Consider the following 17,143-nt stretch of genomic DNA (forward strand, 5'->3'; position numbering starts at 1 on the left):
TTACATTTGGTATTTTATTTTCCCCCCCCTAAACAATATAACTTTCTAACAACTTTAAAATAGCAGGAATATGTCAAACATTTCCCCTTCAAAAAGGGGAAATTACTCGATAAATAAATATTTTTTCCATCTCTAACTTCTCCTCATTAGATGTATAAATAACACACACACACACACACACACACACACACTACCATTTACTCTTATCTGAAGTAGCACGCGCTAAAGTCAGCAAGACAGCAAGCGCGTGCCCTCTCTCTCTCTCTCACCCACAAAAAACAAAAAACGACTCGGTTTTGCCACACGAACATTTGCATAAATCAAGATTGAGGGCGACCGCTGCGCATCAACCACAATGTCGCTGGTTTGCAGGCGGATTGCGGCCTTTGCTTCAGGCAGGGGGCGGGAGAGAGAGGAAAGAGTCGAGCATTAGGGTCTACTGGGAACCAGCCCTTCCTCACAGCTGCAACAGCACCACCACCGCGTAATCAGGCTGGTCCAGGGCAGAAGCCGCACAGCACTTTGCTCTCTGATAAGACTCCTTGGAAGAGAAGAAGAAGAAGAAGAAAAGAAAACTATCACTCTGAGCTGCCGCAGTAAATTTCAGCAGGAAAGCTGGATTTTTGAGACGCTTCACGGTTAATGGAGGCTGGACTTTAGGTTGATTTTTTTAAAAAAAATTTGTGTCTTCAGACTATTTCTAAAATGCCATGTTAACAAAGGGATACTTAAAAAGGAACATTTCATACTCTGTGTTGCTGTTCATCCGTATGTCTTCGTGAAGTTTGGACCTTTGGCCATAGGAATGTTCCTGAGTTGTTGTTTTTTTAAATTTAATTATGAACTCTCTTTCTTCCATTAAACAACACGGAGCAAGGTGAATTCTTGGTGACTTTATAAACGAGGCCAAGACAAACATACTGGGTTAAAAACAAGACGAAGAAGAAGAAGAAAAGAAAGCTGGAGCTTTACTACTATCGCTGAGGATTTACTTTTTAAAGAGGAGAAAAGAAAAGCTCGCAGCGCCTTCTCGCTCTTCTTCATCCGCGGACTCTGCTAGCTCACAGGCGCGCACAGCTCGGCGAGCCGAGCCGCTGTCCTCTTCCTCCTCCTCATCCTCCTCAGCCTCCTCTCCGCGCGCCGAGCTGAGGAGAGAGGCTCGCTCGCGCCTCCATAAATGCCCGGTCCGTTGGAGAGGCTCGAGGCTGGGCAGCAAGATGAGCTCGTGGGTCCAGCTGCTGCTGCTCGCGTGGATGGCGGCGTGTGCGCGGTTTGGCGTGGCCGAGGTAAGTCAAAAAAGAATAAAAAAAATTAAATAAAATAAAGAAATGGGGGGGAAATCACCAGTAAAAGTTTACTGACGCCTGTTAAAAATGCCGCACCACGTTAGAAACAACACAGAAAACTTTGAAACCTTTATAATGGGTTGTATTTTTGAGATATACGATAATATATGTTTGTCCAGTATTAATATTTGTCACCGCGACAACTTTGAAGTAGGTTAAACTTCTTATGTCTTAACTTGTTTTTTTGTTTGTTTGTTTTAGTTTTAGTATGTTTATATAGAAAAGATATCTCGAATAAGTGCACCTGCTTCAACATACTCTTGTAATAATAGGTTTCCATGTGAGGTGGTCTGTTGTTACAGAGAACTCCCCTGAGTTTCCTCACTAGATAGACCCAAAACACGCACACCCTTTAGATGATGGACCAAGAAAGGTGGGAGAAACTTGGGACTGACGCTAATTTGAAGCTGTTGTCTCCACGTGGTTGGACGTGATGCGTTCATGGTCTCTAACTAACACCTGGGTTACAATTTGGGAGTCCAGCTTTTTTTCCTGAGTGATTGGAGGGGTGTGAATAGGAAGTGCACCACAGAGCATAAATAATTACACCCATACTCACTTGAGAGAGAGATAAAGAGAGCGCAATTAAACTAATATGCATGTTTTTGGATGATCTGGAGAAGCTGGAGTACCAGGAACAAGACCACACAGGTGTTGGGAGAACCCGCACAATCATGGTGCCATTAATTCAGTAGTCAGCTGTGCAACAGGAAGAATATGTGACTGTAACCAGTTTATAGAGCAAGTTTGCCACCAGAGCAGGGGGAGGGGGGGACACAGGGAAACAAAAAGCACAGACAGACAACACAGCGCACACCTGCAGCTGAAAAGACAAGATTTCCTTTTTTGTTTTCCTTATCAAACTGCATTAAAACTGAACCTCAACTACTAAAATCTTAAGATTTGCTTCATCACAGCACTAATCTGTAGATGACGTTTTCTCCACAAAACAATCAGAGAGAGAAAGAGAGAAATATGGGTGAAATTTGACCACCAGCTCTGTTCAAACAGGAAATCCAAACCACACCAGGGGTCCTATGGAGGTCAAGTGAGGCTTGACCAGAAATAAAAGGAAAGGCAGACAAAAATGTCTCTGCTGACAAGGGGTTGGACTTTATCAGCTGTTCTGCTTCCGCTTGCAGATTTCATCTGAACGAGGCGAGTCCTCTCCACAACGATCAGCCTGTGCCACTGACCTCGAAACCTAAACAAATCAACCGAGTCGGTCATGGGAGGTGGCGCTCCGCACTTTGTTATCCTGGTGTAACAAAAAAAAAGGATGCATTCATACGGTGAATGTAAATGCATGCATAGACCGCTTCGAGAGCCTCACTAAAAGGTCGATGTTTGATCTGTGAGGGATGACTTCAGCTTCCTTTCATCAAGCCGTCTTCTCATTTTCTGTCGTCAGGCTGCCATCACACAGAAAGGAAATTTTCAAATCTTGACAGTGCTTTATGGGGGAAAGTTGCTAAAGCTTTGAGGTACAACAGCCAGGAATTCCCCGGGTCTAATTTGGAGAGATCAAGGATTCGCAGCTGGGACGCCAACGCCGCTGTGCGCCCTGTAACTCAAAGTTAGCCAACTATCTTTGTGTGTTCTGGGTCAAAAGTTTGAAATATTCAATAACGTTCTCGCGCCAGGCATCCGGTTTCTTTCCCGAGCTGAGAGGTAAACTGGACTGTAACAGCGGGATGAATTGAACCGCCGATCGTTTGCATGCTGCTCTGCCGCGCACGTGTTGGCACGCTCTGTCTCTGGGCCTGCATGTGAAACCTCCCACATGTGCTGTGGCTGCCGCCAGCAAATTTGACCCCCATAATTATCTACAATTAGATGTTTTCCCTCCTCCTCCTTTGGAGCTGCAGCCGCTGCCTGTACCTGGGACGCCTCAGGGCGTCTGCAGGGAGATGGGATGGAGCTTTAGGCGATAACGACTGGTTTATAACAAAATTGGTGTTTTTTTTGTTGTTTTTTTAACTTAGACGGCTGCAGATCTGCCGCAGAATATAGTTTATCTTGTGGGAAGGAAGGACAATTTAGAAGAATGCCATGTGATTGACAGAAACCGTTTATTAGGCGTGGGCTAATCTGGAGGTTTCTTTTGCAAGTATCTTTTCACATTTTGTCCTGGTTCAAAAACGGACCCGCATGTATATATTTGTCAGATATTTTGTAGATTTATAGACGACCTATTGGATCTTTAGATGTTGCCTGAATCCAATGAAGGCCTCTGGAGAACTCGAGCAAATGCAGAGAACTGACAGCGGCTTTAGAGAAGCGCAGTTGGTCATTTCTGGGCTGGATCCAAACATGTTTATGTGCAAGAATGGCCCAGTCAAAGTCCAAACCTAAGTCCAATTGAGAGTATAGTTAAGAATATTCGGGTTGGGGTTAAGGTTAGCTTGTAGAGACCGACCCAGAAAAAACATACAGTGGTAAGTGTAGTGAAAGGTTGCGTTACACAGAGTTGACTACTGGGCTGCTGGGCAAATCCTAAACATCTTTTTCATACAATTATTAATTAAAAAAATGCCTACATTCCTCCTCAAAGACTTCTTGAAACCACAGTGAGGATGGAGGGACTGAACTTGTAGGGTTTGGTGTGCAGACGTCTCATGAAATCCACCTATAAAACAGACGTTGCATTGACATCTGCTGTCCTATTCATCCCCGTTTGCACACTCACCACAATTAGCGCGTGTTTACAATTTGTGGCGGCCCTCTCCGCATCTGTTTGTTTACCAGAGCCGAAGGTGTTTAGTTAATATTTCCTGCTTGGACACAAATTGCAGCGACAGCAGGCACCGCGGCGAACAAAAGGCACACACCCCGTAATTACCGTCAGACACAATTAGCCGAGCCGCCTGGCGCGCTCCGTCGGCAGAGAGGGGGAAATAATCGTGACGAGTCCTCAGGGGCGTCGGTGGAGCCGGTGGAAGGGGATGCGAGTGGAATACAGCGGGCATTTCCCCCGCTGCCTCTCCGGGAAGTCGACCAATAATCGAGGGAGGCGGAGGGCGGATGTGGATGGGAGAACGGTGTGGGCAGGGCGAGAGAAAGAGAGAGAGAGAGAGTACATGTTCATGCATGGATGGCTGCTGGGGTTTATGATGTTCTGAATGAAGTGCAGTCTGTTACACTTACAGGACTGCACTCATGAAAGCTTTAATCGCAGCTTGTTTAGAATTAGCTTCACCTCTCCAAACCCCATTTAAAGCAGAGTTAAGATTCTCCACTCTTGTCTGACTCTCTCTTACTCATCTACTTTTTTTTTATCCAGATGCAGGTCCCTTCTCTCATCCTCTCTCTGTATCACTCCTTCCCCCACTTCCTGACTCCTCGCCTGCTCCTTTGACCCCTAAATGTTAGCAGATGAGAGGACACAACGCCAATAGTCATTCACCCTGCTCTTAGTGACCATTGTGTGTCTGCTTTGGTTAATTCCCCCCTCCCTCGCAGGCTGTCTCTTGTCCATTAATGACCAAGGAGGGAAAGAGGGGGGAGTTAAACCCACAGTCAAATCTCTAGAATCACAAAGTGGAGCCGTTCAGTGGTTTCTGGTGTGATACTCTGGAAATATTTGGTTAGAGGCTTTTAAAGACAATCGTAGTCGTGGAAGTGCTGCGGTTCTTTTCCATCGCCTCCTGAATTCTGATGCTCATGTGAGCTTCTGAATACATTATGTCTGATTTTCTGGTCTTGCGTTAGTTGTTGTGTTTGTTATCTGGGCTGATTTTGTTTCTGTTTGTGTCTTAGGAGGACGCTCTGCCTGCAGCCCTGGTGGAGCTGGTTAGAAACAGCCCCATCAACTCCATAGAGGACCTCCAGCTGCTGCTGCTCACTGACTCCGTAGGTAAAGACCCGAAGCTTTTGTTTTCTTTCTTTCCCGTCTTACAGACACGTGGAATCAGTTTAAAGCAAATTTAAGATTAAAGTGGAGCCAAAACTCTTTAGCAATCTGGCATCTAGATCCAGTAATGCACTTCAACTGAGCAGCAACATCTCGTGAGATCCCTCGCTTCAATGTGATTCATTTTTAGATTTTTATACAAAAAGAATATGTTTCATAAAGTGTTTGCACGTCCCGGGCACATTACATGTCAAGACACACAAACGAACAGTCGGGTGTCGCTCATTTCACCTCTCCTGTAAATATTTCGGCCAACTTTACCGGCTCTGATTTTTCAAAACTTCACCCACATCAAAGCATAAGGGACAGGGGACATTTCAAAATAAGAGCATACTCACAAAGCTGAACGTCCTGGAATAATTATATTATTTTATTTATTAGTTGTTGTTTTTTTATGATTATGCAGTATTTGTGAACATTTTGAGCCTAATTGAGTCAAAATCAGTCAATTTATTTAACTAAGCACAGAGCATTAGTGTAGATTCACTTAAAATATTTTAGATTTTTAACTCGAGTTGATTAAATGTAGTCGAGGTTCCATAACTAACAGATTAATGGAGTGCCGATTCATAGATACAAAGCGGTATGATAAAACTTACTGTTGTGCTCCTTATAGAGAAACACGATTACAGTGAGCTGATGTCAGCTGGTTATTTAGTTGCTCCAGCTGCTACCTTGTTTCACATCTGTTGCATCTTAACTATAGTTTTAAAAAACGTTTGATCTTAGCAAGATTCCCAGGTTTTCCTTTACTTGAAATGTTTCCAAACTTTCCATTTTTTATAATTTTTTCTTAGCCAGCTCACAGGCAGTGCACAGCAATGGGTGGGGGAGGGGCAGCACCTCATTAAGTGTATGTCCTACTCAGCTGGAAAAACCACAGTTGGTTCTGCCGTCTCTTTATTAGGAAGAGATTTAACTATAAAAACGTTTATATGAGGTTTTACGTCTTGGCCAGGTCTTCCTCGTAAAACAGATCTTTGATCTGAATGGGACTAAAACGGTAAAGTAAAGGTTAGAGAAAATGAAACAAAAACATTAAAACAAGACATTTTCAAACCGTAGTGTACCATGATGCTCCACCCCTGGTTTCTGTGCACTGTGAGGTTTTTATTTGTCTTCTTCTATTGGGATAAATGATGTTCGTGTCGTTGTCTCAGATGAGGAGGAAGCTAACGCTGCAGCCAACGGAGGTCACAGACTTCCACGCAGCCTTGGTGAGTCAAACCTCTCTTTATTTGGTTGTTGTGATCATTTTTTACATATTTCTGCGTTGTTTCTCCTATGAGGAAACTAAAGAATGCCCTGTCAGTCCATCTGGGAGATGATTAATAGGTTTTGTGACAGAGGGATGATCTTTTCCCATTAACCTTTTTGTCATTGTTCTCATGAAGCAGAACTCAAAATTTCCAGAAGGGTTATCTACAACTGGCCTTTGCTAATCTTTGAATGAAACCGACACAGTGTTCCTTTTCAACACACGTCCTTGTGTGCTAACAACAGAAAACCTCAAACTCTCAAGCAGAGAAGTCTGGCTCATCAAACCTGACACTTTATTGTGTCGTGTTTGTTCCCTCAGACGCTCAGCCCGCCCAGCAGGCTCAGTGTAAAGTTCGCACAGAAGTGGTCGAGGTCACCAGAGCCATGTTGGACCGCAGCAACGCCAACTTCCTGCTGTGGCCGCCGTGTGTGGAAGTCCAGCGCTGCTCTGGCTGCTGCAACACCAAGAGCCTGCAGTGCGTTCCTGTTGTCACGCACACCAGATACCTGCAGGTATACGAGCACGCTCGGCTATATGGTTAGCAAATAGGAAGAGTTAAGCCCAAAATTATTCCTGTCACCAAACAGCCTTAGGTGTTCAATTATTTCCCTCCAATTTAAGACGTTTGTTTCTGATAGGAAATGACAGGTGTCTCCCAAAACGTAATAAAACAATGAGAAAGAATCATTCTGTGGTAAAATGTTACATTCATGCTGTAAATTACATGCAGCTTTTTTTTAAAATAATCAGTAGAAAAAATTGTTAGCATGAGAGCAATTAGAGCTGTTTCATAATTGCTTTTTGCATATTTCAGCAGGTTTTCGACATTTCACCGTCGGTGATGTTTGCTATCACCGTCATCTTTGACTCCCTCTGGATTGTTACAAATTTTGAGCTTTTCTGATAGTAATTGAGAATAAGAACTGTAATTCATAGCAAAACGTTTTTGTAACTTTTTACATAAATTTAAACATGTATCAACAGGTGTTTAATTATATATATAAAAAAAAAAACTATAACAAAGATTTTCTTGAAGATCACCTGAATAAAATTGAAATTAGCTTAGTTTGAGTCATCTTCCTTCAGTAACAACTTCCACATAAATGAGTGTTGTTTTCCGATTAGTGCTTATATATGTTGCATTCACTGACTGGAAAAAAGTAGGATTTTTAGTTTACAGCCAACCAATCACTGATGAGGCTAATCACACATAAAATTTAAAAAGAAAAATTGCTCTGCATCTTATCTCTCTGCTTTTTTCAAGTAGTTCACTCTGAGAAGCAACAGAAGATTGCAGCTTAGTTTATTTAACCTCCATTTGTTGCCTGGCAACAGCTCCTTTTTGAGTACAAAACAGCCTACATTTATATACCCACGTCATAGCATCCCTACAAAACCATATTTTTCTTTTTCTTGAACTCGGAGTACCTCCCAGTGACTCCCGTCTTCTTCTCAACCTCTCCAGGTCATGAAGATCGAGTACATCAACAAAAGACCCACTTATGCTAAGGCCGTGGTGTCGGTCGTGGATCACGTGGAGTGCAGATGTCAGCCTGCCCCGCGCCCCGCTGTGCTCAAGAAGAAATCCTCTCACAGACTGCACAGCCACCTGCATCGAAATCAAACCCTGGGCCCAGAAAGACAGGTACGAATTTTACTCTGCGTGTTCTCTGTCATCCGGAGAAAACGTTTAGCCTGAATAACTAGGGTAGAGAATACATGAATCACTTTTACTGCCCTGCTAAGTAATCTCTTAACACCTCAGGGTATTGACAAACAACATCTGGTGTTAGCATGTTCGCTGCTTCAGAATCTGGCGGGTGGTCTTAGATTGGGTTTGCTTCCAGCAGATGCGATCAAACCCAATCAAACGCTTATCCTGCGAGTCGACGTGTCAGATAAACACCGCAGACTCTTTCACAAATCAGTGAGGCCTGAGATTTCTTCCTACCACCTCTCTGTGATTCATGTGAAGAAGAAGCAGCCTAGTTTGACTTAGAAAGGTCGTCACAAAGTAGAGCCGGTGAGTAGGCGTGGAGTGGGGGGTCGACGTGAGCCGTGACCCATTATAACCAGCAGGGCTACTGTCACTAGCTGGTTCCGCTTTGGCAGCTTCCTTGTGCAAGAACACATGAACAGAGGTAGATAAAAGGCAGACTAGTCTTATTGTGGCACTGTAATGTTAAAACCCCCAACATTTTGTTGGATTTCGTGGCAGGTTTTGTTTCTCGTATTGGTAGAGAGAGCTGCTACTGTTAGAGACTGTAGTGATCAGATGCTAGGTGGGATTAATTTGCAAAAAGTGGCAGAAAACTGGAAATGATCAGAATCAAAATCTTATACTTGCTAATATTCAGATTTCTCTCAAAGAACTCCAAATGACACCACTATAGTTTGTACTTTTTTTAAAGATAGATTTAGATCTGCTTCTCTAAAACCATCAAACATTTCTCAATTTTCAGTCACAGGCTCTTTAAAATGAAACATAATTGAAAGTAATTTGAGCATATCTATCTTACAAGACAGATTGTAGCCATACTGCCCGTTTTCTCTGTTATTTTTGACTCACATGAAATGTACCATAACACGTCATACCATTTTTTTCACCATGATCTATAATACTTAGAAGTAACCAATTTAAAAATAAAGGATGAGAAAAAGTCGAGGCGTCGTCACACTGTGTGGGTAAGAGAGCAGTCAACGTTACACAGCTCTGCAGTTGAACGGGATTCGAAACAAAGAGTTGATGTTGTCAATTGAATTTAGCTTTTTATATTGGCATTTGTAGATAACTTTATTCAGAAATCTGTTGTCTTTGTATAAACAAGGCAATACGATGAAAATCTGCTGGCACCGGTGTGTCAGACAAAAAAACATTGCAAAGTGACTCAAAAATATAAAAGTTTACAGTAAAATAAGCAACTGGTATAGGTTGTAATAGTATAGGTAGTATTATTAATCAATGTGTAATGCCTATAGAAATAGGAGATTGCCATTTAAAATCTATAATTTTAAAACACTTTGCTGTAATCTGTTGCCTGAATCAACAATCAACAGGCGTCCTCAGAAAACAAAATACTGTCTAGAAGTTTCTTCTTCTGACGCCTTACACTGAAAATAACTAACTTAATACTTTTCACTCAGTAGCTCTTTTCATAGCCTAGACTGTTATTGCCAGTCAAGCCCACATTCTGACCGAAGAAATAAGCTACATTTTGACTCGGGCAATGTCAGTTGAAGCCTGGCCGAGAATATAAACATCTAGTCCTGTGCATCTGTGTCATAATATCTGGCAGATGGAGGTAAATACTTGGGTTTGTGTCTGTGTACACAAATCCTAGCAAACCCACTAAGCAACTAGCGTCTTTTAGTTGCATGCATATTTATAAAGTATAAGCAAATGCAGATAGGCAAATGTTGGATAAGAGCATTGAATTATTACCGTCTGCTTGCTTTATGAGCTCCATGCTGGAAAACAGCCACTGAGCTCTTTTATTCTGCTGTTAAGGTGAAGGTCCACGCCAAGGATGAACTCCACCAGCTGGATGAGCTGAAACCAAACCAGAGGGCTCATCTGGAGCATCTCCTGGGGCAGCACTGGGATCTCAGAGGAGACACCTTCCCTCGGCCAGGGGACGGCTACAGTCTTGCAGGAGAAGACGTGTCTCGGTCTGAGGAGACTGTTCTCTTTCCTCCGCACTGGGATCATAACTTCACCAGACTACTTGGGACCGAAGAGCAAATAGAGACTCAAGAAAATGTCGGGATGAAGAATGATGAGGTTTTTAAAGACAATGCACGACCCCCTGCAGGTAATGTGGATGTGGAAGCAAAGACAAAGTTGGGAGAAGATGGGTTCAACAGCACCGAAGGGAATCCTAAAGTAGGACACAAACACACACAACCACACAGCCCGCTGGGGTCAGATGACAAATCCAAACCTTTTAAGAGCCACACTGCTGGACTGTCTAAGGGTGTCGCTGAGAACTCTCGAGCCATGTTGAATCCTAGCGAGGAAACCATTGAGAGAGCGAGGAGCAGGGTCCGACCAACCAAAGAGCCGAATCCAGAGCCCCGAGAGGCGGCAGGAAGGAGAGAAAACGAGACTCCAGACGTGGAAAGGATGTCGCAAATAGCGGAAGAGAGATTGGAGGCTGAGAGAAAAGAGCTTCTCCTTCTCCACAAGAGACTGGACGAAGAGAAGGAATTACTGCGACAGCAGAAAATGAAGCAGGAGGAGGAAGAAAGTCCGAAAGAGAAGGAGACAGACAGTCAGCATCTCCAACATAGGAAGCATCATCATCTGCATACAACGACACCGAAACCAGGTAAAAGAATAAAAGAAGCACAAAGTAGACTACTAGATCAAACTATACATTATTTAAACCTTCACAACAGTGAACGTAATCAGTCGGGTTTTTTTGCATTGTGTTTCCAATCTCACAGAGACAACAACATCCACAACTACCACGCAGAAAGCACTGGCCCCGACCGGCCCCAGGCTCCCGGTTCGTCCAAACCCTCAGAGAAGAAGAATGAAGAAGAATCGCAGACGGATCAGCAAGGCAGCAATGAGAGCGATGCTCATGTAGGACTGAAATGAAACCAGGTGAGCTCACAGATGACTGCAAAATAAAAAATGGATGTATATCCTAACTAGGCACAGATCTGTGTTTGGTATGAAGGTTTCATTGGTGTCACAGAAATGTTCCTCTATACAGTTGCTACTGTTTAAAGTCATTTTAATGAGATCAACATTGTCTAAAATAGTCCTGCCCAAAGCAGCTCAGCTGACACAAGGATTTTGTAGAAAGGCATATTTAGCCCTTAGGAAACATCTCTTGACTACATGCTGCAGAAACCTAAGGAAAACCACTGACTCCTTTGATTATGTAACTATTAAGTTATAATGATGTTAAGTTACTGACTGCAGGCTTGCCACCTAAGTAAATGCAGTAACCTGACTCATTAGCTTACTTATATCAGCTTGTTAGACTCCTAGGCCTCCTTTTTCAATTAGGGGCATCCATCCATCCATCCATCCATCCATCCATCCATTTTCTATTCATCCTACGTTCCGGGCGAGAGGCGGGTTCACCCTGGACAGGTTGCCAGTCTGTCGCAGAGCAACACGGAGATATACAGGACACACAACCATTCACACACACACACTCACACCTAGGGAGAATTTAGAGAGACCAATTAACCTGAAAGTCATGTTTTTGGACTGTGGGAGGAAGCCGGAGAACCCAGAGAGAACCCACCATGCACAGGGAGAACATGCAAACTCCATGCAGAAAGACCCCGGGCCGGGAATCGAACCCAAGACCTTCTTGCTGCAAGACAACAGCTTTACCAACTGCGCCACTGTGCAGCCCCAATTAGGGGCAAATAAGCAAAATACCTATTTTATATAATCAGTCTGTGCATCAAAATGAAAAAAACTTTCAATAGAAAACATGGTTTATCTGATGGGGTGTGCATAAAAGACATGACACTGTTATAATCATGACATAACACCTGTCATAATCATGACATAACACCTGATATAAACATGACATAACACCTGATATAAACATGACATAACACCTGATATAATCATGACACAACACCTGTTATAATCATGACACAACACCTGTTATAATCATGACACAACACCTGTTATAATCATGACACAACACCTGTCATAATCATGACACAACACCTGTCATAATCATGACACAACACCTGATATAAACATGACAACACCTGTCATAAACATGACATAACACCTGTCATAAACATGACACAACACCTGTCATAAACATGACACAACACCTGTCATAAACATGACACAACACCTGTCATAATCATGACACAACACCTGTCATAAACATGACACAACACCTGTCATAAACATGACACAACACCTGTCATAATCATGACAACACCTGTCATAATCGTGACATAACACCTGTCATAAACATGACATAACACCTGTCATAAACATGACAACACCTGTCATAAACATGACACAACACCTGTCATAAACATGACACAACACCTGTCATAATCATGACAACACCTGTCATAATCGTGACATAACACCTGTCATAAACATGACATAACACCTGTCATAAACATGACACAACACCTGTCATAAACATGACACAACACCTGTCATAAACATGACATAACACCTGTCATAAACATGACATAACACCTGTCATAATCATGACACAACACCTGTCATAAACATGACACAACACCTGTCATAAACATGACATAACACCTGTCATAAACATGACACAACACCTGTCATAAACATGACACAACACCTGTCATAAACATGACATAACACCTGTCATAAACATGACATAACACCTGTCATAATCATGACACAACACCTGTCATAAACATGACACAACACCTGTCATAAACATGACACAACACCTGTCATAATCATGACAACACCTGTCATAATCATGACATAACACCTGTCATAAACATGACATAACACCTGTCATAATCATGACATAACACCTGTCATAAACATGACATAACACCTGTCATAATCATGACATAACACCTGTCATAAACATGACATAACACCTGTCATAATCATGACAACACCTGTCATAATCATGACAACACCTGTCATAATCATGACATAACACCTGTCATAAACATGACATAACACCTGTCATAATCATGACAACACCTGTCATAATCATGACAACACCTGTCATAAACATGACATAACACCTGTCATAAACATGAAGGAGTCTTCATGAATGTCATTAAGTGTCGTTTAGGAAATAGTGACAACTTAAAACATTAAAAGTCCATTAAAAGTGTCAACTTTGCGTTAAAAGTGTCATTATCTACCGAATAACGGCAGCCGTAAACATTCATGAAGACTCCTTCATCATCATGACTTGTGTTAAGTCATGACCCCGTCAAATAAATGCTACCGAAAAATGTTGTGACATTTTTGTATGAATACTGTGAAAAAGCCTCAATTTGACCTCCATCCATGTTTACCTTATAAATAGAACCGTGAAAGATAATGCAAATGTTGAGCATGTCTCCCTTTTTGTTTTTTTTTACCTCCAGGGACACACGGAGAACCTGTTGCCGGGTGGGAATTGTCCAAAGATGAAGCCTGATGACTCCTTTGGTTTAAGTATTTATTTGTCAGTAACCTGGCTGTCCTGTGAGATCTCCTTGGTAACACTACTAATGACTGTCTGCTGAACCTGTAACAATTTCTGGATGGACCACGAGGGCAAAAAGGGAAAATGAACAAAAGACAGACCTGCTCAGGAGAATGCTTCCCTCCCCGAACATTTCATAGTCCAAAGACAGACAAAGATGTGCTCAAGCTCAGCGACTGTGTGGGACCGAAGAGGCATCGCTGTAGAACTGTGGAAAGTGCAATTCCTGTGGATCCATGCTTAGGTATTATGAAAGAGAATGTCGACAACCAAGACTGTATGGGAGGTTTCTTTGGAAGAATACCACTGGCAAGGTGAAATATAAAGCATATTTGGTTAAAACATTAACAAAAGTGGATTTAACCGTTTTTGCTAAAAATTACGAATTGCGTAATCTTTACGAAAATCATAATGAAGCCGCAAAACAGGCAGAATTTTCAGTGTGATATCGATCATCTGCTCACAAAAACAACAATGGTCTCGTTTTTTTTTAACCACCATACTTAATTATATTTTACTCATTGCAAACACTGGAGTAACACACACATGACTAGCGAACAAAAACAGCATTTAAATCGCATTACAAACGTATTTTATGACCCGGCTAGTTTCCACTTTTTTGTGCCGTTGTAATCACAAACTTCAGTGTAATTTCTATATTAGAGAAATACAAAGTAGAGTATAATTCAGAAGTAGATTGAGAGTGGAATATGATTAAAATTTTCTTTTACAATTTAAAAAAAATATTTGAAAGAAAAATCTAAACCTATGTCCATTTCCATCCACTTCATCACTGCGCACTGCTTTGCGTTTGTGGCACAAAATCAGAATAAAATTGATCAAAGTTTGTGGTCTCAATGTGACAAAGTGTGGAAAAGGTTTGGGTGTGTGAATAGTTTTGTAAGTAACTGCGTGCCAACACAAATTCTGTTGCTATAGATATACATGTGAGCGAACTGTGCGCTATGTTTCTTATTTATTTGTCTGTACTGTTACTGTGGATTGATGTTCTATAGAAATACTGCAAAGACGATATGCTGAGACTGAGATTTTCTAAAAGATTTGGTTGCTCTCTGTGGATTTGTGACTTAAAACGGAAAGAAATTGTTAAATGGTGCCCAAACGCTCCATGACCTCCCAGTCAGATGCCGTGTTAAATTTCTTAGAGCAGAAAATGTGCGAATGGTTGTTTTCTGTGTCTAAATTAGTGGTGCTGTGTACACACGTCTGCACCTCCGTTATTTATCTCAAACGTACTTCTATAAAAAGTTTTAGAAATATGTTTTCTCAACCTCCCTCGCTGAATTGAACCTTGTAAAATTAATAAATCTGCTCTCCGTAAACTCTTCTGTAAGATGTTGCGACACATTGGTTTAAATTTCTTTGAGACGAATCCAGGAAGGCCATACATTTTTACTTTTAAAACATTTTTTTGTTATTTTTGTGAATATTTGCCATTATTTTTAATGACTTGTATAAGCATACTGCTGTGTCTAGTAATCCACCGTCAGACAAACATCTTAAATTATTGACAATCTTGGCCTATGTGTTCTTTATGCCAATTTACAACTGTTACTTATTTCTGTCTGTTTTAATATATGCAATTGTGAAAAGAGAATGTTTGCCTATTTTCATGTGATTATAAGAATCTTTAAATTGAGCTGGAAATCGTATTTGTTTGTTTTTTTTAATTAGTGTTTCATCATTTTTAATTTCATTGGAGTGAGGTAATCCTAAATTAACATGCTAGCATGTAGGATCAAAAACATGATCCATGCTATGATGCTAGCATGTTATGATGATGATTTTTTTTGTTATGGTTCCCTGGAGTACATATGAACAGACACTATTTTAACACAATTTTCTCAACCAAACAATACAAACAACTTGATGCTAACTTTGTGGATACTTAAATATTCTGTCACAATGCAGCTAAATTCATGAAACGCAACAGTTTTTCCTTTGTAATATGGTGCCCCATCCCAAACTGGGCACTATATTTTAAGTTATCCTTTCTAATCACTCATAAGCGCCGTTGTGGTTGCTGTTAGGACAAGAGATTATGACAGGCTTCACATAGCCGGTTTACTTCAATGTATTCAATAGTGTCGCTTTAAAAGTTTGCATGTTGATCTTTGCTCTTCCTGTACTTTACTTCAGAAGAAAATGGTCACTTGTGATGAGAACTAAGCAAACTAAATTTCATGCAGTGTTTAGAGGTTGTAATTTCAGGTTCTACCTAAAAATATTCCCACCAGAAACAGCTGTCTTAGCGGGCCATGAAATGAAGGTGCAATTTCCCCCCCCGTTTTACTCCTAAGGTTTTTACTCCAAACTATTGGTTTGCTGTTTTCTCAACATATTGATTTACTGCACACACATAGTATGTTGAATTGGAGTAGATATTTAGATGCTGACCAACTGGAGATACTGTCCAACACGCTCGCCTTCATTTGGCTCAGACACAGAAGAAAAAAACTGCCATAGCTGAAGCAATTTATCATAGATAATAATTCAGGGGAATCATTAGGAGAAAAAGGTTTTTGACAGAAAACCCTTTGTGGGTGTCAAAGAAGATTTCTTACGCATACAGAATCAAAAGGATGTACTGTTAAAGGGTGATGTGTTTTAGCCAGTACCTTTACTAGATAAGAAAAATGATAAATTCAACATATTCACTGAAAAATGGCCTGTTTGTTAAGAGAGTAGTTTGTTCTGTGATTACCATATTTATACAGATAAATTACAGGAACTGATGCTTTCAAACCTTTACTTCTGTTCATTATGATAATTTTCTACTCACCCTAGAAAATTAGGCTTCATGAAAAGTTTATTTATTTCAATGTTATTTTCAAAAGGTACTTTTAATCTCACTGGAACACATATTTTAATCAACTGAATATGAACGTGTGAAGGCAGTACCATCCAGTTTTAGTGGGCTTTATTCACAGGCTTAGAAAATCATGTTACAATTGTGTTGTATAGTGATGAACATTTTCAGGTTTTCTGCTTCTGGAAGTCAGTGATATATGTAGTTCACACAGCCACTTGCTTGGAGCTTCGATATTTAAACTGCATTATTTATCTATTTGCCAACACATCTTGTATCCAGAAGCATCGCATTGAGTAATGCACTCACGTTGACCTCGCCTACTTGAACTGAGTGCTTAGTTGCAAGTGGGTTCAATGATTTTTGCCTAGTGCGAAGAAAACGAGAGAAAGAGAGCAAGAGAGAGAGAGAGAGAGAGACAAAGTTGAGACTTAGGAACTGAAGGTGAACTTTGGCAAACACTCTCCTTGTAGTTTGTTTGTCAGAGTTACCTACTCGACTCTTTTGGCTTGAAAAGCTCCCCAGTCAGCAGTGAGCTACACAGCTATGCAAGTGTACCACCATGCCAAGAAGTCATACATCTGTCCAAATGCAATC

General features: G+C 41.3%; 1 protein-coding gene across 1 annotated transcript; it reads left to right on the plus strand.

Moving 5' to 3' along the window:
• Positions 1-383: 383 nt before the first annotated feature.
• On the plus strand, positions 384-15,376 carry pdgfbb (platelet-derived growth factor beta polypeptide b). Its single transcript, XM_044100737.1, has 8 exons — positions 384-1,286; positions 5,106-5,202; positions 6,420-6,476; positions 6,839-7,032; positions 7,986-8,165; positions 10,029-10,848; positions 10,967-11,129; positions 13,616-15,376. The coding sequence occupies exons 1-7, from the start codon at positions 1,218-1,220 to the stop codon at positions 11,110-11,112; spliced, it is 1,563 nt and encodes a 520-aa protein (XP_043956672.1). The 5' UTR covers positions 384-1,217; the 3' UTR covers positions 11,113-11,129; positions 13,616-15,376.
• Positions 15,377-17,143: the final 1,767 nt, after the last annotated feature.

The sequence above is a fragment of the Gambusia affinis genome, linkage group LG19, assembly GCF_019740435.1.
Source record: "Gambusia affinis linkage group LG19, SWU_Gaff_1.0, whole genome shotgun sequence".
NCBI classification, from domain to species: domain Eukaryota; kingdom Metazoa; phylum Chordata; class Actinopteri; order Cyprinodontiformes; family Poeciliidae; genus Gambusia; species Gambusia affinis.